The 27,563-nt window shown below is 37.2% G+C and overlaps 1 protein-coding gene and 1 pseudogene across 3 annotated transcripts in view; one reads left to right on the forward strand and one right to left on the reverse strand.

Moving 5' to 3' along the window:
• The window catches only part of STRADB (STE20 related adaptor beta), a 29,146-nt gene extending 19,087 nt beyond the window's left edge, over nucleotides 1-10,059 (forward strand). For 2 of the 3 annotated variants that reach the window (XM_047773235.1, XM_047773236.1), the window contains exons 5-12: nucleotides 2,706-2,827; nucleotides 4,144-4,252; nucleotides 5,055-5,178; nucleotides 6,323-6,494; nucleotides 6,796-6,900; nucleotides 7,327-7,574; nucleotides 8,529-8,571; nucleotides 9,231-10,059. In XM_047773235.1, the coding sequence (XP_047629191.1) occupies nucleotides 2,706-2,827; nucleotides 4,144-4,252; nucleotides 5,055-5,178; nucleotides 6,323-6,494; nucleotides 6,796-6,900; nucleotides 7,327-7,574; nucleotides 8,529-8,571; nucleotides 9,231-9,374 (1,067 nt within the window). In that variant the 3' untranslated portion in view covers nucleotides 9,375-10,059. The remainder of the gene's footprint in view (nucleotides 1-2,705; nucleotides 2,828-4,143; nucleotides 4,253-5,054; nucleotides 5,179-6,322; nucleotides 6,495-6,795; nucleotides 6,901-7,326; nucleotides 7,575-8,528; nucleotides 8,572-9,230) is intronic. The other variant, XM_047773237.1, reaches the window with a different exon arrangement.
• Nucleotides 10,060-13,683: 3,624 nt separating this feature from the next.
• LOC125121977 (heterogeneous nuclear ribonucleoprotein D-like) lies at nucleotides 13,684-23,057 on the reverse strand (annotated as a pseudogene).
• Between the last annotated feature and the right edge of the window lie 4,506 nt (nucleotides 23,058-27,563).

A 27,563-nucleotide genomic window follows, 5' to 3' on the forward strand; every position in this document is an offset into this window, starting at 1 on the left:
ACTACAAATGGGATTTTAAGTAAGGTTTTAAGTGAGTTTACTGCCCCCGCTTCTTTATGTCACTCCATCCACCAATTGACCAAAGCTTAGGCCATTGACCCTCCTATGCCAGGGTCAGGTGACAAGAGAGAATAAGAATTTGACCTTTTTTAGAGTTCCCTTGTGGTGCAGCAGGTTAAGGATCTGGTGTTGTCACTGCAGTGGCTTGGGTTGCTGCTGTGGCATGGTTTTGATCCTTAGCTTGGGAACGTCCACATGTCACAGGCATGGCCAAAAAAAAAAAAAAGGACTTTAACTTTTTCTAAAAATAAGACTGGTTACAAGTGCCCCAAAATTAGAAAGGACTTTCAGATGGTGTCAGTCCAAATAATTACTTCAGTAGGTGACTGAGCAAGGGCTGTTAGAGGAGGTACCATCATATAGTTCTTCTGTGGCTAAACTCAGGAACAAAGGGAGAGTAAGCAGTGATAGGAGATAAAGCTGAAAAGGATGTTTGGAGCACATGGTGAAAGATCTTATATGGGGTGTGTAGAAGTTCAGATTGTTTGTCAGCCCCTGCAGTGCACCCAGTTCATTACTCAAAGGACTTAAAGATAGGTTTGAAATTTATCCTCTGTTGCTAGAGAATCATTGCGGGATAGTGATGATAGCAATAATAACATCTAATAGGCATCAGGCTGAACATTTTATCTGTTATTTTTTTATTTCACCCTTTTACCACTCCCATTTTGCAGATGAGGATACTGAGGCTCTGAGAATTTAAGTAATAGTCCTATAGTTAGTGACTCAAAACCAAACTTTTGTGACTGTAAAGGTATAAGCTCTCAGCTGCAGCACTGTAGTACATTTCTTTGGATAAAATGCTGAATTTAGAAAGACAATTGGCAGCAGTTCTGGGCAGCAACCCGGAAGAGAGAGATCAGTGATTTATAACCAGCAGTATCATCCTTTTCACCTGAGTCTAATTAAAATTTGCAGTGTGTGTATCCCATCACAGACCTACTGAATCAAAATTCCTGGTGAATGGACCTAGGCACAGGTGTTTGTTTTGTTTTTTTACTTTTCAGGGCTGCACTTGTGGCAATGGAAGTTCCCTGGCTGGGGGTTGAATCAGCTGTAGCTGCTGGCCTACGCCACAGCAACTCAGGATCTGAGCCGTGTCTGCAACCCACACCTCAGCTCATAGCAACACTGGATCCTTAACCCACTGAGGCCAGGGATGGAATTTGCATCCTCATAGATATGAGTCGGACTCATTACTGCTGAGCCACAATGGGAACTTCCTAGGCACAGGTTTTTGAAGTAGTTACATCAGAAGTTGTGGTACATGTCTTGGTTAAGAATGCAGGGCATAGTGGGGAAGTCACTGTATCTATCCAGGGAAAGAGGACAGGACTTGAGCTAAGACAGTGATGCTAACACTGGGAAGGAAGGGATTAATTTCAGATTAACTTCATTTCAACACTAAAAGTGGCAGAATTTGGTGACTGCAGAGAGAGGGAGGAAACTAACATTTATTAGGTTTCTGTTAATAGGTTACCATTCTAGGTGTTTTTAATTTAAAAACTGACAACACCAAAAGCTAGTGAGTATATCAAGAAACTGCAGTTCTTATACATTGCTTGTGGCTATGCAAAGTGGTTCAGCCACTTTCCAAAAAAGTTTGGCAATTTCTTCTAAGGTTAAACATATGTGACCCAGCAATCCCACTTGCAGGTATTTGCTAAAGAGAAATGAAAACATATGTTTACTTAAAGATTGTTTTTGACAGCTTCATTTGTAGTCATCAAAAATTGAAAATAACCCAAGTATCTATCAACTTATAAATAGATAAAAAATAAGTTGTGGTATATCCATGTAATGGATTATTAACTCTGCAATAGAAAGAAACTAACTATTGAAACACAGATGAACCTCAAAAGCTTTACACTAAGCAAAAGAAGTCATACACAAAAGACTATTCTCCTTATGATACTATTTATATGATCAATAAATCACATCAGCAGTTGCCAGAGACTGGGGGTAGTGGATTGTTGACTAACATTGTTTGAATATGTCATGGTTTGTTTACCACATTACAATATTAACCATTACAAGAGGTATTCAGTAGTGTATGGTTGTGTTTTTAATTTGCAGTCCTCTGTCTTGAGCATCATTTCATGCACTTATTGGCCATTTCTGTGTCTTCTTTTGTGGCTTGCCTATTTAATCTTCTGTCTAATTTTTAATTGGGATGTTTGTCATTTATTATAGAGTTGTAAGTTCTTTATATAGTACTCTGAGTATAAGGTTTGTTAGACATAAATATTGTTAATACTTTCAATCAGTGGCTTGCCTTCTCATTTTCTTAATAGTGTTTTTTTTTTTTTTTGGTCTTTTTAGGGCCACACCTTTGGCATATGAAAGCTCCCAGGCTTGGTCTCAAATTGGTGCTGTAGCTGCTGGCTTATGCCACAGCCACAGCAACTCTGGATCTGAGCCATGTCTGCGACCTATACGAGGACAGCACCATATCCTTGACCCACTGAGCGAGGCCAGGCATCAAACCCGCGTCCTCATGGATACTAGTTGGATTTGTTATCGCTGCGCCACCACAGGAACACTTAACTGTGTTTTCTTAAAGAGCAGGAGTTTTTGATTTTGATGAAGACCAGACTATCAGTTTTTTCCTTTGGTTGCTAATTTGAGTTTTACATCTGATGTAGGAAGAGGATTTGACAACTTGACTTCTGTCCATCTTGCACGACATACTCCTACAGGAACACTGGTCACTGTAAAAATTACAAATTTGGAAAACTGCACTGAAGAACGCCTGAAAGCTTTACAGGTAACAGTACAAAAATATGGTACATTTAATGTAGTGTCTATTTGAGGTGATTACACCTGTAAGAATTTTTTTCTGCAAATTAATAGTTCTGTTAGAGAAGCGTAGATTTCTTTGCTTTTTTTTTTTTTTTGCTTTTTTTAGGGCCACACCCTTGGCATATGGAGATTCCCTGGCTAGGGGTTGAATCAAAGCTACGGCTCAGCCTACACCACAGACACAGCAACACCAGATCCAAGCTGTGTCTGTGACCTACACCACAGTGCACAGCAATGCTGGATCCTTAACCCACTGAGCAAGGCCAGGGATTGAACCAGCAAACTCATGGTTCCTAGTCAGATTCATTTCTGCTGTGCCACAACGGGAACTCCAAAGAAGGGTAGCTTTCTTCTAATAAATATGCAATTAAAGAATTAGAGAGAATACCTGGAAGCCAAATCCATGAAAGAACAAATATATTCAAACTTTGGTAACTACTGTAAGTCGCTTCAAATGAATAACTTATTCAAAACATTGGTCAGGAATTTATTTAGATATGCCTTGTCAGTCCCATCACAAGTAATGATATAGGGAAATAGAAGAAACAAAAGCAAAGTTTCTTTTTCATCCAGCTAAGTAAAATTAGTTTCTGAATTGATAAATTTTAATAGCATTTCAGAAATATTATAATACTGTTTCCATTATCACTCATCATTTTTGATAAAAAGAAAGGATTTTGTTTTGATATTATCCCAATTTTTAAAATATTTATATGTGCACATGTATATTGCACAGAAAAAGACTGGAAGAAATTATACTAAAGTGTTAACAGTAATTCTCTCTGATTTAGTGTCATAAGTGACTTTTTTTTTGGCAGCACCCAAGGCACATGGAAGTTCCCTAGGCCAGGGATGGAACCTGTGCCACAGCAGCAGCCTGAGCTGCTTCAGTGGCAACGCCAGATCCTTAACCTGCAGCACCACAAGGGAACTCCTAGAAGTGAGACATTTTAGTATAGTTTTTAAATGTTTCTATCATGAGAACATGAGTATGACCTCTGGAGTCAGATTGTCTAATAAATTCACATCCTACTTTCACTTCTTTTATTACGTACTCTTGGACAAGTTTTCTAACTTATTTTTAAGTGTCCTCTTCCATAAAATGTGATTTATAATATCACATACTTTGTGTAGTGTTGTGAGATTTAAAAGGATAACAGCACTAAAGTTATTGCTTAGTACTAAGCTCTGTTGAGTGTTAGCTGCCACTACCGCTGTAATCTTCATCATGAGGGAAAAAGGTTGTTTTAAAATGTCTTGTCTCTTATATGTCTATCCTAGAAAGCAGTGATTCTGTCCCACTTTTTCCGGCATCCTAATATTACAACTTATTGGACTGTTTTCACTGTTGGCAGCTGGCTTTGGGTTATTTCTCCTTTTATGGCATATGGTAAGAAAACTCATTTTAGGTAAAATAATTGATGGTTTAGCCTAGATACTATAATAAGTGTAATCTTAGATTTATGATTCACTACTTTTAATTTATAAATCTGATAGCCAATTCTAGATTTCATGATGTACTTCTATATCTGGTTCATGTTGAATTTTAGTCTTCAGAAAAGAAAGTAGAATGGGTCTGATCATCAGTGAAACCACCACTGATTGCTTCTCCAAGTCCATGCCTTTGTATAAGCTGTCTTTTCCCTTCAGTTTCCTTCCTCTCAGTGGAGAGCTGCTATTATTCAAGGAGAAGTAGATTTTCCACTTGTGCATACCATCCCTGTCCTTGTTTCTGTGCATCATAAACTTATTTCACTGTATTGTAAATATCTGTGTGTGTACCTCTCTTCTTCACTGGACTTGAGCTTCTTGAGGGCAGGATCATGTATGTATTTTTCATTTTGCTGTCCCCAGGTGCTCCTAAAATACTAGCACAAAGTAGTGTTCACTAGGTATATTGAATAAATAAATGAATGGATTCTAGATTTAGAAGATATACATACTCACACAGTATGTATTATTTTTCAGTAAAGTTGAAGATTGTTAATTCATTTTCCTGATGTCTAGCATGTTGTTGGAAAGTCTTTTTAAAGATTCTTAAGGGAAAATTACCTTTGCATAGGAAAATGGTTATACTCTAAAATGTAATGTGGAGTGGGGCATGGGTGTTTATGGTTGAAAAAAACATTTAAAACAGCTAGAAGCAAAATTATATTCAGTGTTCATTTAAAGATTTCAGGGGTTTCTTTCAGGTTCAGCAAGTCAACTCTTGAGGACTTACTTTCCTGATGGAATGAGTGAAACTTTAATAAGAAACATTCTTTTTGGAGCAGTGAGAGGGTTGAACTATCTGCACCAAAATGGCTGTATTCACAGGTATTTACTTATTTGTGCTTTTAGGAAGGAGGAGTTGAATATTAGTATGGAGGGTTAGGGAAGTCGCAAATGAAAATTGAGGGCAGAAGGGCCAGTAGGTACGGTATTGCTCATATTTTATAGTTCATTCACCAGAAATGTTCAGACCACTTCCTTTGTGCCAAGTGCTATGCCCATTGCTGGGGTGGGGTGCCTGTCCTCGTAGAGATCAAGTATCAATAATGAGGGACAAGAGAACCTATCTGTTTGGGGTATAAAGCTGTAAGGAGTGGGATCCTAGTTAACTCTGGTGTTTTTTTTTTTTTTTTTTCCCTTAAGTAAATAAAGAGCTTCTTTATCTGCCTTTCAGCATTATGTAATGTTTATATCATGTACAAATTGTAACCAAGCTTTGATTTCTTGAACATTTTGCAACACTAGATTATCATACTAAATAGCAATTCTCTTGTTGCTAGACTATAGGTGCAGAAGTAGTTGGCTGAATATTTAAAACATGGCTGTTCTAAGATACATTAGGACTTTGTTTTCCTTTTTAATTAAGTTACTTTTAAATAAGCTTGTTTTTTGGGAGTTCCCTGGTGGCCTAAGCGGTTAAGGATTCTGTGTTGTCACTGCTGTGGCTTGAGTTTGATCTCTGGCCCAGGAACTTCCACATGCCATGGGTGCGGCCAAAAAATAAAAATAAATGAATAAATAAGCAAACTTGTTTTCTTATTGTTTGTTTCAACCTCCTTCAAGCTTTTTTTCTTACTCTTTGTTGTTTCTTAGCATTCTGGTTAACTGAAGATTTCTAACAGACGATATTGTAATTAATCAAGCTTTTATCGTACTTTACCGGACCATTGGCCATCCTGCTCTGTTAGTTTACAAATTCTGAGTTTAAGATGAAAAATAAGGCTCTTTTATAATTTATTTGTCAAGGGAAATTTTTCTGAGACCGATCTTTATAAATTTTAATGCTGCAAGAGGCTGTCTTTACTGGATAATATTGCACTTAACTTTAAATTCTGACTTTATGCTTCAATACTATTTTATAAAGAGTGTTTAATTTCCAAGGAAATACATGGATTTATTCTGACCAGATTTTTATTCTTTCCTCATTGGCCAATTTCCTAGCATTTAGGATTGTTTCTTTTTGTTCTAGGAGTATTAAAGCCAGCCATATCCTCATTTCTGGTGATGGCCTAGTGACCCTCTCTGGCCTGTCCCATCTGCATAGTTTGGTTAAGCATGGACAGAGGCATAGGGCTGTGTATGATTTCCCACAGTTCAGCACATCAGTGCAGCCGTGGCTGAGTCCAGAACTACTGAGACAGGTCAGATGTGGCCATTACATTGGGTTGTCTGTGCGTCTTGAGTGTCTTCTGAATTTGACTAAAGGGCAATTGCACCCTTATATTTGGATGGATGAAAAGCTCCCACAAGGCTTCTTTATTCTTTCTTGTCAAAATTATGTTAGGAGTTTTTAAATGTATACCTAATGTATAATATATTAGGTATATTTTGATTTCTCATGAGTTTTTTCCATTATTATTTACTATCCTTTATCAATGAAGCATATGTATATAACTTTAAAGGGGATTTACACTGAAGGACTTCAAATTAATTGTTCTACAGGATTTACATGGATATAACGTAAAATCAGATATTTATAGCGTTGGGATAACAGCATGTGAATTGGCCAGTGGGCAGGTACCTTTCCAGGACATGCACAGGACTCAGGTAAATACTGCTAAAATTTCTGAACTACTTTCTTTTCATAAGAGCCCTTACATTCTAGGAGTGCCTGTCATGGCACAGTGGAGACAAATCTGACTAGGAACCATGAGGTTGCAGGTTCGTTCGCTGGCCTTGCTCAGTGGGTTAAGGATCTGGCATTGCCTTGAAATGTGGTGTAGGTCATGGATGTGGCTCGGATCTGGTGTTGCTGTGTCTGTGGTGTAGGATGGCAGCAGTAGCTCCAATTGGACCCCTAGTCTGGTAACCTACATATGCCGCGAGTATGTCCCTAAAAAGCAAAAAAAAAAAAAAAAGATCCCTACATTCTAGATAAATTCTTTTAAACATCTTTGCCATAGACTTAAGATCCTTATTGTTATTTTAATATTTTGTCTGAAAAGGGTTGAAGGAAATTTTTCTTTCTTTTAGATGTTGTTACAGAAACTGAAAGGTCCTCCTTATAGCCCATTGGATATCATCAGTATTTTCCCTCAATCAGAATCCAGAATGAAAAATTCTCGATCAGGTGTAGACTCTGGGATTGGAGAAAGTGTACATGTCTCCAGTGGAACTCGCACAGTAAATAGTGACAGACTACAAACACCATCCTCGAAAACATTCTCTCCTGCCTTTCTTAGCTTGGTACAGCTCTGTTTGCAACAAGATCCTGAGAAAAGGTAATATCAGTCAGTTCTAAATAGCATAAGTTTTGTGATACTTCCTTTCCACCAAATTAAAATCTTTATCAATCTTTTCATCAAAACACTATAGTCTAATTCAGAAAATACTGGTGCTTAAAGTAAATACAGGCAATGAACAAGTGGGAAGAATACTAGATGTGAAGTCAGAAGACTTGGACTTAAGTCTTGGCTGTAACATTTCCTAATGAAGTGACCTTGTAAAAATCAGTTCTCCTTTCTGTACATTAATTACTACATTTATGTTAAGACATTTTAGAAACTTCATGCAGTTCAAGAGTGTTAGTTGCCGGTATGGAGTTCCTGTTGTGGCTCAGTGGTTAACGAATCCGACTAGGAACCATGAGGTTGGGGGTTCGATCCCTGGCCTTGCTCAGTGGGTTAAGGATCTGGCATTGCCGTGAGCTGTGGTGTAGGTTGCAGACGTGGCTTGGATCTGGCATTGCTGTGTCTCTGGTGTAGGCCGGCGGCTACAGCTCTGATTCAACCCCTAACCTGGGAATCTCCATATGCCGCGTGAGCGGCCCAAGAAATGTCAAAAAGACAAAAAAAAAAAAAAGAGTGTTAGTTGCCGGTATTACAATAACTATTGTCTTAGATAACTATTAGCATTAGTATTTAGAAAATAAGGTGTGTGTCTTTTTGATCTTTTTTTTTTTTAGCCTCTTAACGCCTAGTGTAGTTCCTTAGAATTAGTAAGTGCATAATAAACGTTAAGTCATGGACCAATTGAATGTTATCTTTAGAATTGATTCTTCTCATTAGTCAAAGTTGAAGCTAAGAGTTTGGCTTCCTGACATACATTGTTTTTCCTTTTAATTTTTGTGTATGGTTTTAGAGCTCTAGACTTAAGTTCTAGTATAGTTTACACAAAAAAATCTATATTCTAATGTGAGGTTCTTTTTTAAAATAATTTTTTCAAAAAAATTTCAGGCCATCAGCAAGCAGTTTATTGTCCCATGTTTTCTTCAAACAGGTGAGATGATCTATTTTATGTTGTCTAGATGTGTTTTTTTAATACTATTAAAAAGTCATGTCATTTTGTTGGCTTGATGAGACAGTTTCATTACCAGGATTCTTAATAATAACTTTCATACAAGGTAGAGTTAAAATCAAGAAAACCCTTTTGGTAGTTCAATTACAGACTTTTAAAAAATATTTCCATTCTAGAGTTCTCTTATGGCACAGTGGGTTAAGGACCAGTGTCGTTGCTACTTTGGTGCAGGGGGTTCAGTTCCTGGCCCGGAAACTTTCACATGCCCCAGGTGCTCCACTCTTTCCCCCCTGCCCTTACACCAAAAAATTAAAAAGAAAATGAAATATTTCCACTTTAAAAAACAAAATGAGTGAAAATATGGAATGTTGTCTTGTATTACTTTATCCTTAGTTTATATTTTGATTAGAGCATTTTGTTTTTCTGTATTGGCTAGAAATGAAGCAAGGGCAAAATAATCTGATAAAAATCCGTTTATTTGGCTGTTACTTCTTAGATGACCAGAATCAGAGGCGTTTTTAAGTGAAAATGCCTAAAAACAATGTAAACACTTTTAACATTTCTTTGAAAGTCACTTTTGCTATTGTAACTAATGTATTGAATTCATGTACCAATAGCCTTATTTTGAGTTTCTTTAACAGATGAAAGAAGAAAGCCAGAGTTCAATACTTTCACTGTTGCCTCCTGCTTATCGCAAGCCATCAATAGCACTGCCTCCAGTGTCACCTTGGACTGAGCCGGAATGTGATTTTCCTGATGAAAAAGACTTAAACTGGGAATTCTAGGGCTGCCAAATCCTTTTATGTCCTTTATACTTGACATTTTCTCCCTGCTGCTTTTTCTTCTGTATTGCTAGGTACAAATACTAGAATTATACTTGAAAATACAGTTGGTGCACTGGAGAATCTGTCATTTAAAACCACTCTGTTCAAGGGAGCGTGAGTTTGTAGCTCCTTTCGTTAGTTCAGAGTGCTATTATAACTCCAGGGAAACTTTGGAATTATGATGTAAGTGCATTTTGTGACATCTTTTCTCAGTTTTTTTCCCCCCAAGCTGTGACTTCTGTTTGATCTCTTAATGTAATTTTTGAGCCAGTTACTCTTTTCAGCATTTTGCTGCCCTCAGGGGAATGAGTCCTCAGAGGACAGAGCTTCCAAGTACATTTTTTACTTCCAGATTCTCTAGCCTTTTTGATCAGCTGTTGTTACACCAACAGGCTAGTTTATCCTGGCATCAAATCCTTTTTTGGTAGAAAGGAAAATGTTTATATGGTCCCATTTTATTCTGTTAATCCTTATGGTAATATCAAACTGAGCCTCACATTAAATGATTCACTTGAAAATACATAGAGAAGGTGTAATTTGCTTTTTTTATTTTTAAAAGGCTGAAGTAACACTTTTCTACTTATGTAAATTATAGATCCTAAATTCACGTACCCTGTGGGAATTCAATAAAGATTTATTGAATTGAGTTTATGGTTAATAATTTTCTTTGTGTGGTTTGACAAAACTCAAACATAGATTCTAATTTGTTTCACCAAGGGAAGCTCTTTCTCAAACAAAGAGAGTTATTTATATAACCCGTTGCATTGAAGACAACCTGATATTTGAGTCAATGGAGACAGAAGATCTTCCAGCCCTTTATGTGATTATTCTTGCTCCTATAGGGGAGATGACATGGAGATCTTAGTGGTTTTACCTTACTGACAGAAGAGATATGCTATCTTAAAAAGAGTATGTAGTTTGAACTGTGACAAGTTGAGACTTATCTCAATTAGTAGATTTTCTTAATTTGCACTTTATTTAACATTACATAAAAAATTATTTTTATGGGAGTTCCTGTTGTGGCTCAGTGGGTTGTGGACCCAATGTTGTCTCCGTGAGGTTGCGGGTTCAATCCCTGGCCTCACTCAGTGGGTTAAGGATCCGGTGTTGCCACAAGCTGTGACATGGGTTGCAGATGTGGCTCAGAATCTGGTGTTGCTGTGGCATAGGCCCTAGCTACAGCTCTGATTTGATCTCTGGTCTGGGAACTTTCACATGCCACAGGTACAGCCATAACAAAAAATACTTTCAAATGATTCTTTTAAGACTAAAAATTAAAACCAATGAAACAAATAACATACGAATTAATAGACAGTTTGAAACACAAACCATTTCATGTTCATTGGCCAGCCCCCCCCCCCCCCCCCAAGAATGTCTAGGTTCTTCCAATAGGTAAGCCAGAAAAACTTGCCAAAGTGGAGGAGAGAGAGGAGATGAGTCCCAGTTGAGGCTTTGAGATCACCTGTGGTAGTAGTGGGGGCTATGATTAATTCCATTAACCACCTCCTCTGAAATTCCCCTTCAGCAAGAGGTGTTCACGGGAACCACAAAGGAGGTTTTGCCAAATCTGTGTGGAGAGTCTTGTGTACTGCAAGAGGTGGACTGTGGAGGCAGGAAGCAGTGCCTCTTAGGTCTACTATATTAGGATTCTCCAGAGAAACAGAATCAATGATTGAGATAAATATATATATATATATATAATTTTCTGTGTACCTGAAACTAACAGGTTAGATTCTTTTCTGTTATAGGTTATAAAATATTGAATATAGTTCCCCGTGCTATACAGTAGATCCTTGTTTATCTGTTTTATATATAGCAGTGTGTATCTGTTAATCCCAAACTCCTAATTTTCGCTCCCCATGCTTGCCCCTTTGGTAACCCTAAATTTGTTTTCTATGTATGAATCTGTTCCTGTTTTGTAAATAGGTTCATTTGTACTATTTTTCAGATTCCACATATGAGTGATATCATGTAATATTTGTCTTTCTTGTCTGACTTCATTTAGTATGATAATTCATGTTGCTGCAAGATGGCATTATTTCATTCTTTTTTGTGGCTAATATTCCGTTTATATATACATAAATACACATATGTGTGTATACACACATACACACCTTCTTTATCCATTAATCTGTTGGTGGACACTTGGGTTGCTTCCACATCTTGACTATTGTAAACAGTGATGCTATGAACACATTGGGGTCCTGTATCTTTTTGAATTATAGAGTTTTTGTCTTTTCTGGATATATGCCCAGGAGTAAGATTGCTGGATTGTGTGGTAACTCTTATTTTTTTAAGGAACCTTAATACTGTTCATAGCGGCTGCACCAATTTACATCCCCACCAGGAATGTAGGAATGCTATCTTTATTTTCTCCACACCCTCTCCAGCATTTATTACTGTAGACTTTTTTTTTTTTTTGTCTTTTTGCTATTTCTTTGGGCCGCTTCCGCGGCATGTGGAGGTTCCCAGGCTAGGGGTCTAATCGGAGCTGTAGCCACTGGCCTACGCCAGAGCCACAGCAATGCGGGATCCGAGCTGCATCTGCAACCCACACCACAGCTCACGGCAACGCCAGATCATTAACCCACTGAGCAAGGGCAGGGACCGAACCCACAACCTCATGGTTCCTAGTCGGATTCGTTAACCACTGCGCCACTACGGGAACTCCCTATTACTGTAGACTTTTTGATGATGGGCATTCTGACCAGTGTGAGGTGACACCTCATGATCGTTTTGATTTGCATTTCTCTAATAATTAGTGATGTGGAGTATCTTTTCATGTGCCTGTATTCCATCTGAGTGTTGTCTTTGGAGTAATGTCTGTTTAGGTCTTCTGCCCATTTTTGATTGTTTGGTTTTTTTTAAATTGAGCTTTAAGAGCTATTTTTATATACTTTGGAAATTAAGCCATTGTCAGTTGCATTGTTTGCTAATAGTTTCTCCCATTCTGCAGATTTTCCTTTAATTTTGTTTATGGTTCCCTTTGCTGTGCAGAAGCTTATGTTTGAATAGATCCCATTTGTTTGTTTGTTTTGTTTTTTTGCTGTATTTCTTTTGCATTGGGAGACTGACCTAAGGAAACCTTGCTATGATTTATGTCTGAGAATGTTTTGCTTATGTTCTCTTGAGGAGTTTCATGGTGCCCTATCTTTAAGTCTTTAAACCATTTTGAGTTAATTTTTGTGTATCATATGAGGGAGTGTTCTAATTTCATTGAACTTTCCTAGCTTTCCCAACACCACTTGCTAAAGAGACTGTCTTTTCTCCATCATACTCTCGCCTTCTTTGTTGAAGATTAATTGACTATAGGTGTGTGTGTTTATTTCTGGGCTCTCTGTTCCATTCTGTTGATCCATATTTTTTTTTTTTGTGCCAATACCACAGAGTTTGAATTGCTGTAGCTTTGTAGTATTGTCTGAAGTCTGGGAGGGTTATGCCTTCTGCTTTGTTCTTTTTCCTCAGGATTTCTTTGGCAATTCTGGAACTTATATATAGTTCCATATAATTTTAGGATTATTCTGGTTCTATGAAAAATGTCATGGGTAATTTGCTAGGGATTGCATTAAATCTCTAGATTGTTTTGGGTAGTATGGCCATTTTAACCATATTACTTCTTCCAGTCCAAGAGCACTCTCTCTTTAAATCATTTTAAATTTCCTTTATCAGTATTTTATAGTTCTCAGCATATGTCTCTTACTTCCTTGGTCAAGTTTTTCCTAAGTGTTTTATACTTTTTGATGTAATCTTAAAAGGGATTTTTTTTTAATTTATATTTCATTGTTAGTATAAAGAAATGCAATCGATTTCTGTATGTTATCTTGTATCCTGCTACCTTGCTGAATTCATTTATCTTTTGGAAGAGTTTGAGAATAATTGGCATAAGTTCTTCTTTGCATGTTTGGTAGAATTTCCCAGTGAAGCCATCCAGTCTTAGGATTTTGTTTGCAGGGAGTTTATTACAGATTCAGTTTCACTTCTAATGATCAGTCTGTTCACATTATCTATTTTTTTTTTAACACATAAGGAAGCAGTTATTTGAGGTTTGACATGAAATAATACAAATAAAATTTGTATAAACACATTCACATTGTCATAACAGATAGCAAAAGACAAAGTGAAAAAATTGGTGGCTATATATAGTTGGACACTGTTGTGTATTGTACACTAGAAAGTCTTTTACAAAATAGATCAACAGAAGACCAATCTTCAGTGTTGTCCTGCAAGTTGGGTTACTTTAGAAATGTCCTGTTTTTTCTAGTATTTCCCTTTAGTATGGCTGGTAATTGTTTTGGTGATTTACACCCTCTCGAGATACCTTGCCATAGGTGTTCTGTTGAACACTGTAGTCTGCATATCCCTGTCCATAGCTATAGTTCCCATAGTTATAACCAGTATAATCATAACTGCCATAGCCACTATAGTTCTGATCACCACCATAGGCAGTATTGTAATTTCCATGTGCTTGATCATAGTATTTAACTAAGGTCCTAGTTTCAGTTTCAGTCCTGACCTCAGCCACAACCCCTAGTACCACCTTGTCAACCCGATGCAGCACCTCTTCCTCATTTTCATTGTTGTAATTGCCTCCTATATATGTCTTTGGGTTGTGCAATTTTGATTTCATACTTTGCAGAACCAATTCGATGATGTCTGCTTTCTAATAACTTTACTGGTTCTTTATCTGTATATGTAATAAAATCCTTTTGTTTTTGTATCTATGGGATATTCAATATTTTCAGTCTCTCCATAGGCTCCAAAATAAGAAATTTGTTCTTGAGAAATAAGAAGTATCTGGGCTCAGTCCATCAACAAAAACCTTTTTAGGGGTTTCTTCCCTTTACAAAAATAAAGTTTTGGCCCTTTTAAGTTCTATTTGCCATCCAGTTTAAGTTCCAAAACCTTAGCAGCAGTAGCAGGATCTTTGAAAAGCAGAAATCCAAATCATCTTGATCTTCCAGTGAGTGGATCTGTTTTAATTATGCAGTCTACAGCTTCCCCAAATCAAGACAAATATTCATCCAGATCATGCTTGCATCCTAGCTCAAGCCTCTCATAAGTATTTTATCATCTTCTCACTGATTCTTGCCTTGATCTTGGATCCCTATGCAAATTCCTTGTTTCTACACTCCTTCAGTGTTCTCCATGATGGTGGAATTGTTAGCACCAGGGTGTGGGTGCACAGTCTGAGTCTTGGCAATACAGGCAGTAGAGCTTTGTATGGAGCTGGGTTTAAAATGGCAGCGTAAAAGATTATTTCTTCTTGATGCAGTTTTGGTGGGCTATATACTTGTAGAAACTTGTCCATTTCTTCTAGATTGTCCAAATTGTTGGCATACAATTGTTCATAATGTTCTCTTGTGATTTTTGGTATTTTTGTGGTATCAGTTATTTCTCCTGCTTCATTTCTTATTTTATTAGCATCCTTTTCTTGGTGAGCCTAGCTAGAAGTTTGTGGATTTTGTTTATCCTTTCAAAAAACTGGCTCTTGGTTTTATTGACTTCTTCCATTTTTGTTTTCAAATCTCTTATTTCCTCTCCAATCTTTATTATTTCCTTCTACTGACTTTAGATTTGTTTGTTCATCTTTTTTCCAGTTCTTTTAAGGTGGTAGGTTAGGTTGTTTATTTGGGATTTTTCTTGTTTTTAGAGGAAGGCCTATGTTGCTATAAACTTCCCTCTTAAGACAGCTTTTGCTGCATCCATAGGTCTTATGTGGTTGTGTTTTTATTTCATTTGTCTCAAGAAATTTTTTGATTTCCTCATTAACCCATTGGTATTTTAGAAGCATGTCATTGAGTCATGTCATTGAGTCTCTATATAATCATTTTTTTTCCCTCCTTTTTCTGTGGTTGATTTCTAGTTTCATGCTGTTGTGGTCAGAGAAGTTGCTTGAAATAATTTCTATACTCTTTTTTTTTTTTAATTTTAGGGCCCCACCCACAGCATATGGAAGTTCCCAAGCTAGGGGTCGAATTGGAGCTGTAGCTGCTAGCCTATACCACAGCCACAGCAATACCAGATCTGAATCGCATCTGCAACCCTACACCACAGCCAGAGCAATACTAGATCTGAATCGCATCTGCAATCTACACCACAGCTCACAGCAACGCTAGATCCTTAACCCACTGAGCAAGGCCAGGGATCAAACTTGTGTCCTCATGGATGCTAGGCAGACTCATTTCTGCTGAGCCACGATGGGAACTCTGAAATAATTTCTATACTCAAATTTGTTGAGGCCTTTTTTTGTGTCCTTGTGTGTGGTCCTTGTGTCTGTCCTGGAGAATGTTACATGTGTGCTTGAAAAGAATATTTGAAAAGTGTGCATTCTGGGTTTTTTTAATGTAATATTTTGAAGATATTAAATCTAACTGTTCTATTGTGATATTTAGGATCTCTGTTGCCTTACTGATTTTCTTTCTGTCTGAAGGATTTGTCCATTGATATCAGTGTGGTGTTAAAGTCTCCCACTATTATTGTATTACTGTCAGTTTCTCCCTTTATTTATTTACTTACTTATTTTTGTCTTCTTAGGGCCACACTCACAGCATATGGAGGTTCCCAGGCTAGGGGTCAAATTGGAGCTATGGCTGCTGGCCTATGCCACAGCCACAGCAATGCCAGATCCAAGCCATGTCTGCAAACTACACCACAGCTCATGGCAACACTGGATCCTTAACCCACTGAGCAAGGCCAGGGATTGAACCTGTGTCCTCCTGGGTACTAGTCAGATTCGTTTATGCTGAGCCACAACAAGAACTCCCCGTTTCTCCCTTTATATATGTTACTATTCATTTTATGTATTTAGGTGCTCCTATATTGAGTGCATATATGTTAACAAGTGTAATATCCTCTTCTTGTACTGGTGCTTTTATCTTTATAAAGTATCTTTCTCTCTTTCTCTCTTTTTAAAGGCTGCACTTGCAGCATATGGAAGTTCCCAGACTAGAGGTCGAATCACAGCTGTAGCTGCTGGCCTGCACCACAGCCACAGCAATGCCACATCTGAGCCACATTTGTGACCTATGGCGCAGCTCACAACACCCCTGGATCCTTAACCCACTGAGTGAGGCCAGGGGTCAAACCTGCATCCTTGTGGATACTAGTTGGGTTCATAACTTGCTGAACCACAACAGGAACTCTTTCTCTTTCTCTATGGCCTTTGTTTTAAAGTATATTTTGCCTGATATGAGTATTGCTACCCCTACTTTTTTGTCATTTCCATTTGCATGAAATTTCTTTTTCCATGCCCTCACTTTCAATCTATGTATGTCCTTTGTCCTAAAGTAGGTCTCTCGTAGACAGCATCTTGTAGGTTCTTGTTTAATTATCCAATCTCCTACTCTGTGTCTTTGGATTGGAGCATTTAGTCCGATGACATTTAAGGTAATTATTGACAAGTATGTATGTATTGCATTTAAAAAATTGTTCTAGTTTATTTTGTATTCCTTCTCTGTTCTTTTTCTTGTTTTTCCTTTTGTGGTTTGATGATTTTCTGATGATGCTTGAATTCTTTTTGGTTTTTGTGAATCTATAGTATGTTTTTGATTTGTGGTTACCCTGGCTTTCAAGTATGTTAACACATTATCTGCTTGCTTTAGACTGGTAGTCATATAAGCTCAAACACATTCTAAAAAAATCTACATTTTCTTACTCCCCTCCTCCACATTTTATGATTTTTATGTTCTATTTATTTACATCTTCATATTTATCCTTTTCCTGTTCATTGTAGTTGTAATTGCATTCACAAAATTTTTCGATGTTTTTTAATCTATGTATTGGCTTATATAAATAGTCTATGATCCTTTTATATATTTGCTTTTTCTATTGTGATTTTCCCCTTTACTATAGGTTCTTTTCTATTTAGAGAAGACTTTTCAATATTTCTTTTTAGTAAAGGTTTAGTATTGTTATATTCTTTTAGTTTTTGCTTGTCTGAAAAATTCTTTCTCCTATTCTAAATGAGAGTCTTGCTGGGTAGCATATCCTAGGTTGCAGGTTTTTCCCTTTCAGGATTTTGAATATATTTTGCCACTCCCTTTTGGCCTGCAAAGTTTCTGTAGAGAAATCAGCTGATAGGTTTACGGGGCTTCCCTTGTACCTAACAGAGTTTTTCTCTTGCTACCTTTAAAATCCTCTCTTTATCTTTACATTTTGCCATTTTAATTATGCCGTGTCTTATTGCAGGTTTGTTTTGGCTCATCTCTAGTACCTGGATAGCTGTTTCCTTTTTTAGGTTTGGGAAGTTTTCAGTGATAATTTCTTCAGATATATTTTAGATCTCCTGTTCTCTTTCTTGTGCTCCTGGGATCCTTTTATGCATAGTTTGGCATGCTTTATATTATCATATAGGTCTTGTATGTTGCTTTCTTTCCTCTTTTTTTTTTTTTAATTTGCCCTTCTGTGTGCTATTCTTTTTTTTTTTTCCACATTATCCTCCATCCTGATCCATCACAAGTGATTGGATATAATTCCCTGTGTTTATAGCAGGATCCCATTGCTGACTACAAATGCAAATTTTCATATACTAATGCCAGACTCCCAATCCATCCCACTCCCTCCCCCACCCCCTGGCAAACACAAGCCTGCCCTCCATGTCCATGATCTGTTTCTGTATTGTAGATAGACCATTTGTCCACATTTTAGATTCCACATATAAGTGATATTGTATTATATTTGTCTTTTCTCTTTCTGACTTACTTCACTCAACATGAGAGTCTCTAGTTCCATCCATGTTGCTGCAGATGGCATTATTTTGTCCTTTTTATGGCTGAGTAGTATTTTATTGTATATATTTACTACATATTCTTAGTCCATTCATCTGTCAGTGGGCATTTAGGTTGTTTCCATGTCTTGGCTATTGTGAATAGTGCTTCAATGAACACATGGGTGCATGTATCTTTTTCAAGGAAAGTTTTGTCTGGATATATGCCCAGGAGTGGAATTTCTGGGTCGTATGGTAGTTCTATATTTAGATTTCTGAGGTATTTCCATACTGTTTTCCATAGTGGTTGTACCAATTTATGTTCCCACTAACAGTGAAGAAGGGTTCCCTTTTCTCCAAACCCCCTCCAGCATTTGTTATTTGTTGACTTGTTAATGATGGCCACTCTAACTGGTGTGAGGTGGTACCTTATTGTTGTTTTGATTTGTATTTCTCTAATAATTAGTGATGTTGAACATTTTTTCATGTGCCTGTTGGCCATGTGTATTCTTCTTTGGAGAAATGTCTATTTAGATCTTCTGCCCATTTTTCAATTGGGTTGTTTTTTGTTTTTTTGATGTTGAGTTGTATGAGCTGTTTGTATATTTTGGAAATTAAACCTTTGTCAGGTGAGTCATTTGCAAAAATTTTCTCCCATTCTGTGGGTTGTCTTTTCAGTTTTTTAAAATGCTTTCCTTTTCCATGCAGAAGTTTTTGAGTTTAATTAGACCCCATTGGTTTATTTGTGTCTTTATTGTCTTTTTTCTAGGTTGTAGGTCAAACAAGATTTTGCTGTGATTTATGTCAAAGAGCATTCTGCCTGTGTTTTCTTCTAGAAATTTTATAGTATCTGGCCTTACATTTAGGTGTTTAACCATTTTGTGTTTATATTTGTGTATGGAGTTAGAAAATGTTCTAGTTTCATTCTCTTACATGCATTTGTCCAGTTCTCCCAGCACCATTTATTGAAGAGACTACCTTTCTTCCACTGTATGTTCTTGCCTCCCTTGTCATAGATTGGTTGACCGTAGGTGCTTGAGTTTATTTCTGGGCTTTCTATCCTGTTCCATTGATCTCTGTTTCTTTTTTTTTGTGTGTGTGCCAGTACTACACTGTTTTGATGACTAGCTTTATAGCAGAGTCTGAAGTCAAGTAGCCTGATTCCTCTAGTTCTGTTTTTTTCTTTTCAATATTGCTTTGGCTATTACAGGTCTTTTGTATTTTCATACAAATTTTAAAATATTTTGGAGTTCCCTTCGTGGCGCAGTGGTTAGTGAATCTGACTAGGAACCATGAGGTTGCGGGTTCGGTCCCTGCCCTTGCTCAGTGGGTTAACGATCCGGCGTTGCCGTGAGCCGTGGTGTAGGTCACATATGTGGCTTGGATCCCGCATTGCTGTGGCTCTGGTGTAGGCCGGTGGCTACAGCTCCGATTTGACCCCTAGCCTGGGAACCTCCATATGCTGTGGGAGCGGCCCAAAGAAATAGCAAAAAGACAAAAAAAAAATTTTTTTTTAAATATTTTGTTCTTGATCTGTAAGGAATGTCATTGGTAATTTGATAGGGATTGCATTAAATCTTGACATTGCCTTAGGTAGAATTGTCATTTTGACTATGTTGATTCTTCCAGTCTCTATTGATTTCTTTTCTGATCTTTATGATTTCCTTCCTTATATTGATGTCAGGCTTTGCTTGTCTTTTTCTAATTCTTTCAGGTGGTAGATTAGGTTGTTGATTTGGGATTTTTCTTTTTTGTAGAAGGCCTGTATTGCTATGAACTCCCTCTAAGAACTGCCTTTATGGAATCCCATAGATTTTTGTTTTGTATGGTTGTGTTTTCATTGTTGTTGGTCTTGAGGTAAATTTTAATTTCTTTTTTATTTCCTCGACTCACTGGTCTTTTAGTAGCATGTTGTTTAGTCTCCATGTAGTCAATTTTTTCTCATTTCTTTTCCTATGGTTGATTTCTAGTTTCATGATACTGTGGTCAGAGAAGATGCTTGAAATAATTTCTATACTCTTAAATTTGTTGAGGTTAGTTTTGTGCCCCAGTAGGTGGTCAATTCTAGAGAATATTCCATGTACACTTGAAAATAATTATATTCTGGTTTTTTTGGATGTAATGTCCTGAAAATATCAATTGAGGCTAACTGCCCTCTTGTGTCATTTATGATCTCTGCTGCCTTGTTGATTTTCTGTCTAGAGGATCTGCCCGTAGATGTGAGTGAGGTGTTAAATTCTCCTACTATAATTGTATTCCCATCATTTTCTCCTTTTATGTCTGTTAGTATTTATTGAAGGTATTTGGGTGCTTCTATATTAGGGGCATATATATTGATGAGTGTAATATCCTCTTCCTGAATTGATCCTTCGTTATTAGTGTCCTTCTTTATCTTTCTTTATGGCCTTTTTTTTTTTTTGGTCTTTTTGCCATTTCTTGGGCTGCTCCCGTGGCATATGGAGGTTCCCAGGCTAAGGGTCGAATCGCAGCTACAGCTGCTGGCCTACACCAGAGCCACAGCAGCGCAGGATCCGAGCCACATCTGTGACCTACACCACGGCTCATGGCAACGCTGGATCGTTAACCCACTGAGCAAGGGCAGGGATGGAACCCGCAACCTCATGGTTCCTAGTCGGATTTGTTAACCACTGTGCCACCACGGGAACTCCTATAGCCTTTGTTTTAAAGTCTATTTTTCTGATACGAGTATTGCAACTCCCACTTACTTTACTGTCATTTCCATTTGCATGAAATTTCTTTTTCCATCTCCTCACTTTTAGTTTATATGTATCTTTTATATGTGTTGCTAAGGTGAGTCTCTTATAGGCAGCATATTGTTGGCTCTTGTTTCTTTTTATCCAGTCTGCCACTCTGTCTTTTGATTGTAGCATTTAGTCCATTGATATTTAAGTTAATTATTGATAAATATATACCTATTGCCATTTTAAACTTTATTTTCCAATTGATTGTATGCTTTTCCTTTGTTCCTTTATTTTTCTTTTTTTGGTTGGTTTATTTCCTTTTATTTTATACTTGTGTTCTCTTTTTAGTTTTCATGAATGTATTGTTTGGTTTTGATTTGTGGTTGCCATGTTTTTCGCATGTGTTACTTCTTCCAGTATCTTATTACTTTAGAACTGATTTTCATATAGGCTCAACACATTTTTAAAAAAGAATCTAGATTTTCTCACTCTTCTTCCCACATTTTGTGAGTTTGATGTCCTTTTTTACATCATGTTTATCCTTTTGCTCTTCCATATATTTATCATCACTTTCACAAATAGGTTTTTTTCCCTTTTTGATCTGTATACTGGTCTATTTAAGTGATTACTTTGCAATTATGATTTCCTCCATCCTGTATCTTCTTACTTCATTCCAATTTAGAGGAGAATTTTCAGTATTTCTTTTAGAATGGGTCTAGCATTGCTGTATTCTTTTAGTTTTTGTTAGTTGGAGAAATTAGTTATTTGTCTTCCTATTTTGAATGATAATCTTGCTGGGTAGAGTATTCTAGGCTGCAAATTTTTCTCTTTTATTTTTTTAACTCAATGAATTGTATTGTTTTTATAGTTGTACATCCATCATCACAACCTAATTTTACATTTCCATCCAAACCCCCATTCCATCCCTCCCCTTTCAAACTGTCTTCTTTGGTAACCGTAAGTTTTTCAGTCTGTTTCTATTCTATCTATTCTATTCTATCCTTTTTTTAGATTCCACATATAAGTGATAACATGATATTTGTGTCTGTCTGACTAACTTCACTTAGCATGGTAATTTTCTGGGTCCATCCATGTTGCTGCAAATGACAATTTCATTCCTTTTTATGGTTGAGTAATATTCCATTGTGTGTATATACTTTATCTTCTTTATCCACTCCTCTGTTGATGGACATTTCAGTTGCTTTCATGTCTTGGCTATTGTATATAGCTCTGCAATGAACATTGGGATACATGTATCTTTTCAAGGCATGGTTTTCTCTGGATAGATGCCCAGGAGTGGGATTGCTGGATCAAATGGGAATTCAGTTTTAATTTTTTGAGGAATCCCCATGCTCTTTTCCATGGTGGTTGCACCAATTTACATTCCCAACAACAGTGTAATAGTGTTCCCCTTTTTCCACACTCTCTCCAGAATTTATTGTTTGTAGACTTTTTGATGATGGCCATTCTGGCTGGTGTAAAATGGTACCTCAGAGTAGTTTTTGATTTGCATTTCTCTAATAATGAGTGATGTTGAACATCTTTTCATGTGTTTTTTGGCCATCTGTATGTCTTCTTTGGAGAATTGTTTGTTTAGATATTCTGCCTATGTTTTTGATGGTGTTCTTTGTTTTTTCACTATTGAGCAGCAGAAAGTGTTTTTATATTTTTGAGATTAATCCCTTCTCAGTCTCTTTATTTGCAAATATTTTCTCCCACTTCTATGGATTGTCTTTTTGTTTTGTTTATGATTTCCCTTGCTGTGCAAAAATTTTGAGTTTAATTAGGTCCCATGTGTTTTATTTTTGTTTTTATTTTTGTTATTCTAGGGGGTGTATCTGAGAAGATATTGCTTTGGTTTATGTCAGAGAGTGTTTTTGGCCTATGTTTTCCTCTAAGAGTTTTATAGTATCCGGTTGTATATTTAAGTCTTTAATCCATTTTGAGTTAATTTTTGAGTACGGTATTAGAGAGTGTGCTAATTTAATTCCTTTATATGTAGCAGTCCAGTTTTCCCATTACCATATGTTGAAGGCACTAGATTATCTCCATTCTATTTTTTTTTTTTTGCCTCCTTTGTCATAGAGTAGTTGACCATAGTTAGGTGTGTTTGATTCTAGGCTTTGTATCCTGTTCCACTGATCTATATTTCTGTTTTTGTGCCAGTACCATACTGTTTTGATGACTGTAGCTTGTAGAATGATATGAAGTCGGGGAGCCTGACTCCTCCAGCTCCATTTTTCCTTCTCAGGATGGCTTTGGCCATTCTTGGTCTTCTGTGTTTCCAAGCAAACTTTAAAATATTTTGTTCTGGTTCTGTGAAAAATACCATTGGTAATCTGATGGGGATTTCATTGAATCTGTAGATTGCCTTGTCTAGTATAGTCATTTTGACAACATTGATTCTTCTAGTCCAAGAGCATGGTATATCTTTTCATCTGTTTGTGTCATTTTGATTTCTTTCATCAGCTTCTTATATTTTTCAGAGTGTAGATCTTTTGGCTCTTTAGGTATTCCTAGGTATTTTATTCTTTTTGATGCAATGGTAAATGGGATTGTTTCCCTAATTTCTCTTTCTCATCTTTCATTGTCAGTATATAGAAATGCCATATATTTCTGTGTATTAACTTTGTATCCTGCAACTTTATCAAATTCATTGATGAGCTCTAACAGTTTTCTAATAGTGTCATTAGGATTTTCTATGTATAGTATCATGTCATCTGCAAATAGTGATAATTTAACTTCTTCCTTTCCAATTTGGATTCCTTTTATTTCTTTTTCTTCTCTGATTGCCTTGGCTAGGACTTCCAGAACTGTGTTGAATAGTAGTGATGAAAGTGGACATCATTGTCTTATTCCTGATCTTAGCAGGAATTCTTTAAGCTTTTGGCCATTGAGAATGGGGTTTGTCATATATGGCCTTTATTGTTTTTGAGGTAGGTTCCCTCTATATACCCACGTTCTGGAGGGTTTTTTTTTTTTTTTTTCCTTTATAGGGCTGAACCTGTGGCACAGGAGGTTTCCAGGTAAGGGGTCGAATTGGAGCTGTAGCTACTAGCCTACACCACAGCCATAGCAACACAGGATCCAAGCCACATAAGCAACCTATACCACAGCTCATGGCAATACCAGATCCTTAACCCAAGGCCAGGAATTGAACCTGTGTCCTCACGGATGCTAGTCAGATTTGTTAACTGCTGAGCCATGACAGGAACTACTCTGGAGGTTTTTATCAGAAATTGCTATTTAATTTTTTCAAAAGATTTTTCTGCATCTTTTGATATGATCATATTGTTTTTATCCATTTTGTTATTCTGGTGTATCACACATTGATTTGCAGATATTGAAAAATCCTGGCATTACTGGGATAAATCTCACTTGATCATAGTGTAAAATCCTTTTAATTTATTGCTGGATTTAGTTTGCTAGTATTTTGTTGGAGATTTTCAAATCTATGTTCATTAGTGATATTGGCCGGTGATTTTCTTTCTTTCTTTCTTTTTTTGTTTTGTGGTATCTTTGTCTGGTTTTGGTATCAGGGTGATGGTGGCCTCATAGAATGAGTTTGGAAGTGTTCCTTCTGCTGCACTTTTTTGGAATAGTTTTTTTGTTTTTGTTTTTTGTTTTTTGTTTTTTGCTTTTGCCTTTTTAGGGCTGCATCTGTGGCATATGGAGGCTCCCAGGCTAGGGGTCTAATTGGAGCTACTGCCACCGGCCTACACCAGAGCCACAGCAACGCCAGATCCGAGCCGTGTCTGCGACCTATACCACAGCTCACGGCAATGCCGGATCCTTAACCCACTGAGTGAAGGCAGGGATCAAACCTGCAACCTCATGGTTTCTAGTCAGATTCGTTTCCACTGTGCCAAGACGGGAGCTCCCTGGAATAGTTTCAGAAGGATAGGTATTAACTCTCCTCTAAATTTTTGATAGAATTTGCCTGTGAAGCCATCTGGCTCTGGACTTTGGTTTGTTGGGCATTTTTAAATCACAGTTACAATTTTAGTACTCGTGATTAGTCCATTCGTCCTTTTTATTTTGTCTTGGTTTTGTCTTGGAAGATTGTATTTTTCTAAGAATTTGTTCATTCTATGTTGTCCCTTGTATTGTCACATAGTTGCTTGTAGTAGTCTCTTATGAGCCTTTGTTTTTTTGTGATGGCTGTTGTAACTTTTTTTTCATTTTTAATTTTACTGACTTGCCTTCTCTCCTTTTTTCTTTTCTTTTTTTTTCTTTTCATGTTTTGGGTCCTCACCCTTAGCATATGGAAGTTCCCAGGCTAGGGGTTGAATCAGAACTACAGCTGCTGGCCTATGCCACCACCACAGCAACACCAGATCTAAGCAGCATCTGTGACCTACACCATAGCTCATGGCAATGCCAGATCCTTAACCCACTGAGTGAGGTCAAGGATTGAACCCACATCCTCGTTGGTACTAGTAGGGTTCGTCTCCACTGCCCCACAATGCTGATGCCTCTCTTTTATTCTCAATGTGTCTGGCTAAGGGTTTATCATTTTGTTGTTCTTTTCAAAGAAACAGTTTTTAGTTTCATTGATCTTTTCTATGGTTCTCTTTGTTTCTTTTTCGTTGACATCTGCTCTGATCTTTATGATTTCTCTCCTTCTCCTAACTTTGGGTTTTGCTCGAGGTGCAAAATTAGGTTGTTTGAGATTTTCCTTGTTTCCTAAGGTAGGCTTTCATTGCTAAAAACTTCCCTCTTAGAACTACTTTCACTGCATCCCATAGGTTTTGGATTGTTGTGTCTTTATTGTCATTTGCTTCTAGGTATTTTTTAACTTTCTCTTTGATTTCTTCAGTGATCCTTTGGTTGTTTAGTCTTCACGTGTTTGTGGGGGGTTTTTTTTTGCAGTTTTTTCTTGATTTCTAGTCTTATATCATTGAGGTGGGAAAAGATGCTTGATATGATTTCAGTTTCCTTAAATTTGGAGTTAGGGTTAAGCCTGTTGTGACTCAGTGGTTAATGAATCCGACTAGGAACCATGAGGTTGCGGGTTCGATCCCTGACCTTGCTGAGTGGGTTGAAGATCTGGCATTGCCACGAGCTGTGGTGTAGGTTGCAGACGCGACTTGGATCCCGCATTGCTGTGGCTCTGGCATAGGCCGGCAGCTACAGCTCCGATTCACCCCTAGCCTGGGAACCTCCATATGCCGAGGCCCCAGAAAAGGCAAAAAGATTTAAAAAATTTTTTTTTCTTAAATTTACCGAGGCTTGATTTTTGGCCCAGAATGTGATCTATCCTAGAGCATGTTCTGTGTGCATTTGAGAAGAATGTGTATTCTGCTGCTTTTGGATGGAATATTCTATAAATATCTGTTAAGTCCATCTGGTTGAATGCATCATTTAAGGCCTGTGTTTCCTTGTTGATTTTCTGTCTATGATTTGTCCATTGCTATAAGTGGGGTATTAAAGTCCCCTGCTATTGTGTTATTGTCAATTTCTCCTTTTAATGTTAGCAGTTGCCTTATATGTTGTTGTGATCCTACACTGGGTGTGTATATATTTATAATTGTTATATCGTCTTCTTGTATTCATCCTTCGATCATTATGTAAAAACCTTCTTTGTTTCATAATAGTCTTTGTTTTAAGGTCTATTTTGTCTGATATGAGTTCGCTATTCCACTTTTCTTTGATTTCCATTTCATGGGATATTTTCTTCTATCCTCTCATTTTCTATTTGTTTGTGTCCCTAGAACTGAAGTGGTTCTCTTGAAGGTAGAAAATATATGGGTCTTATTTTTGAATCCATTCAGCCAGTCTGTGTCTTTTGATTGGGGCACTTAGTCCATTTATATTTAAGGTAATTATTGATATGTGTGTTATTACCATTTTATTAAAAACTTTTTCTTTTTTAGAACTTTGAATATATTTTACCACTCTCTTCTGGCCTGCAGTGTTTCTGCAGAGAAATCAACTGATAGCCTTATGGGGTTTCCCTTATAATTATCTCTTTGTTTTTCTCTTGCTGCCTTTAGGATCCTCTCCTTATCTTTAACTTTTGCCATTTTTATTATGATATGTCTTGGTATAGTTCTGTTTGGGTTAAGCTTGTTTGGGGCCATTTGTGACTCCTGTATTTGAATATTTGTTTCATTCTTTAGTTTGGGGAAGTTTTCAGCCATAATTCCTTCAAATGCATTTTCAATCCCCCCCACCTTTTGTGTGTGTGTGTGTCTTTGCCATTTCTTGGGCCGCTCTCGTGGCATTTGGAGGTTCCCAGGCTTGGGGTCCAATCGGAGCTATAGCCACCGGCCTATGCCAGAGCCACAGCAACTTGGAGATCCGAGCCACGTCTGTTACCTACACCACAGCTCAAGGCCAGGGATCGAACCCACAACCTCATGGTTCCTAGTCAGATTTGTTAACCACTGAGCTACCACTGGAATTCATCAATCCCCTTTATTTTTTCTTCTCCTTCTGGAATCCCTATGTAGATTGGCCCACTTTATATTATCCCATAGATCTCTTATATTGCTTTCATGTTTTTTCATTTAGTTTTCTGTCTGCTGTCCTGTTTAGGTGATTCTTTTCCATTATTCTGTCTTCCAAGTCATCATTCGTTGTTCACTGCCTTTAATTCAGCTTTGTCTCTACAAATGAATTTTTAAATTTTTCTTGTCTCCTCCTTATTATTTCTAGTTCCTTTTTAAAATAATCTGTGTTATTTTTGATATCTGTTCTTAATTCCTTCAGTATTTTCATTACCTCCTTTTTAAACTTGGT

Source organism: Phacochoerus africanus, chromosome 3 (assembly GCF_016906955.1).
Source record: "Phacochoerus africanus isolate WHEZ1 chromosome 3, ROS_Pafr_v1, whole genome shotgun sequence".
NCBI lineage: Eukaryota > Metazoa > Chordata > Mammalia > Artiodactyla > Suidae > Phacochoerus > Phacochoerus africanus.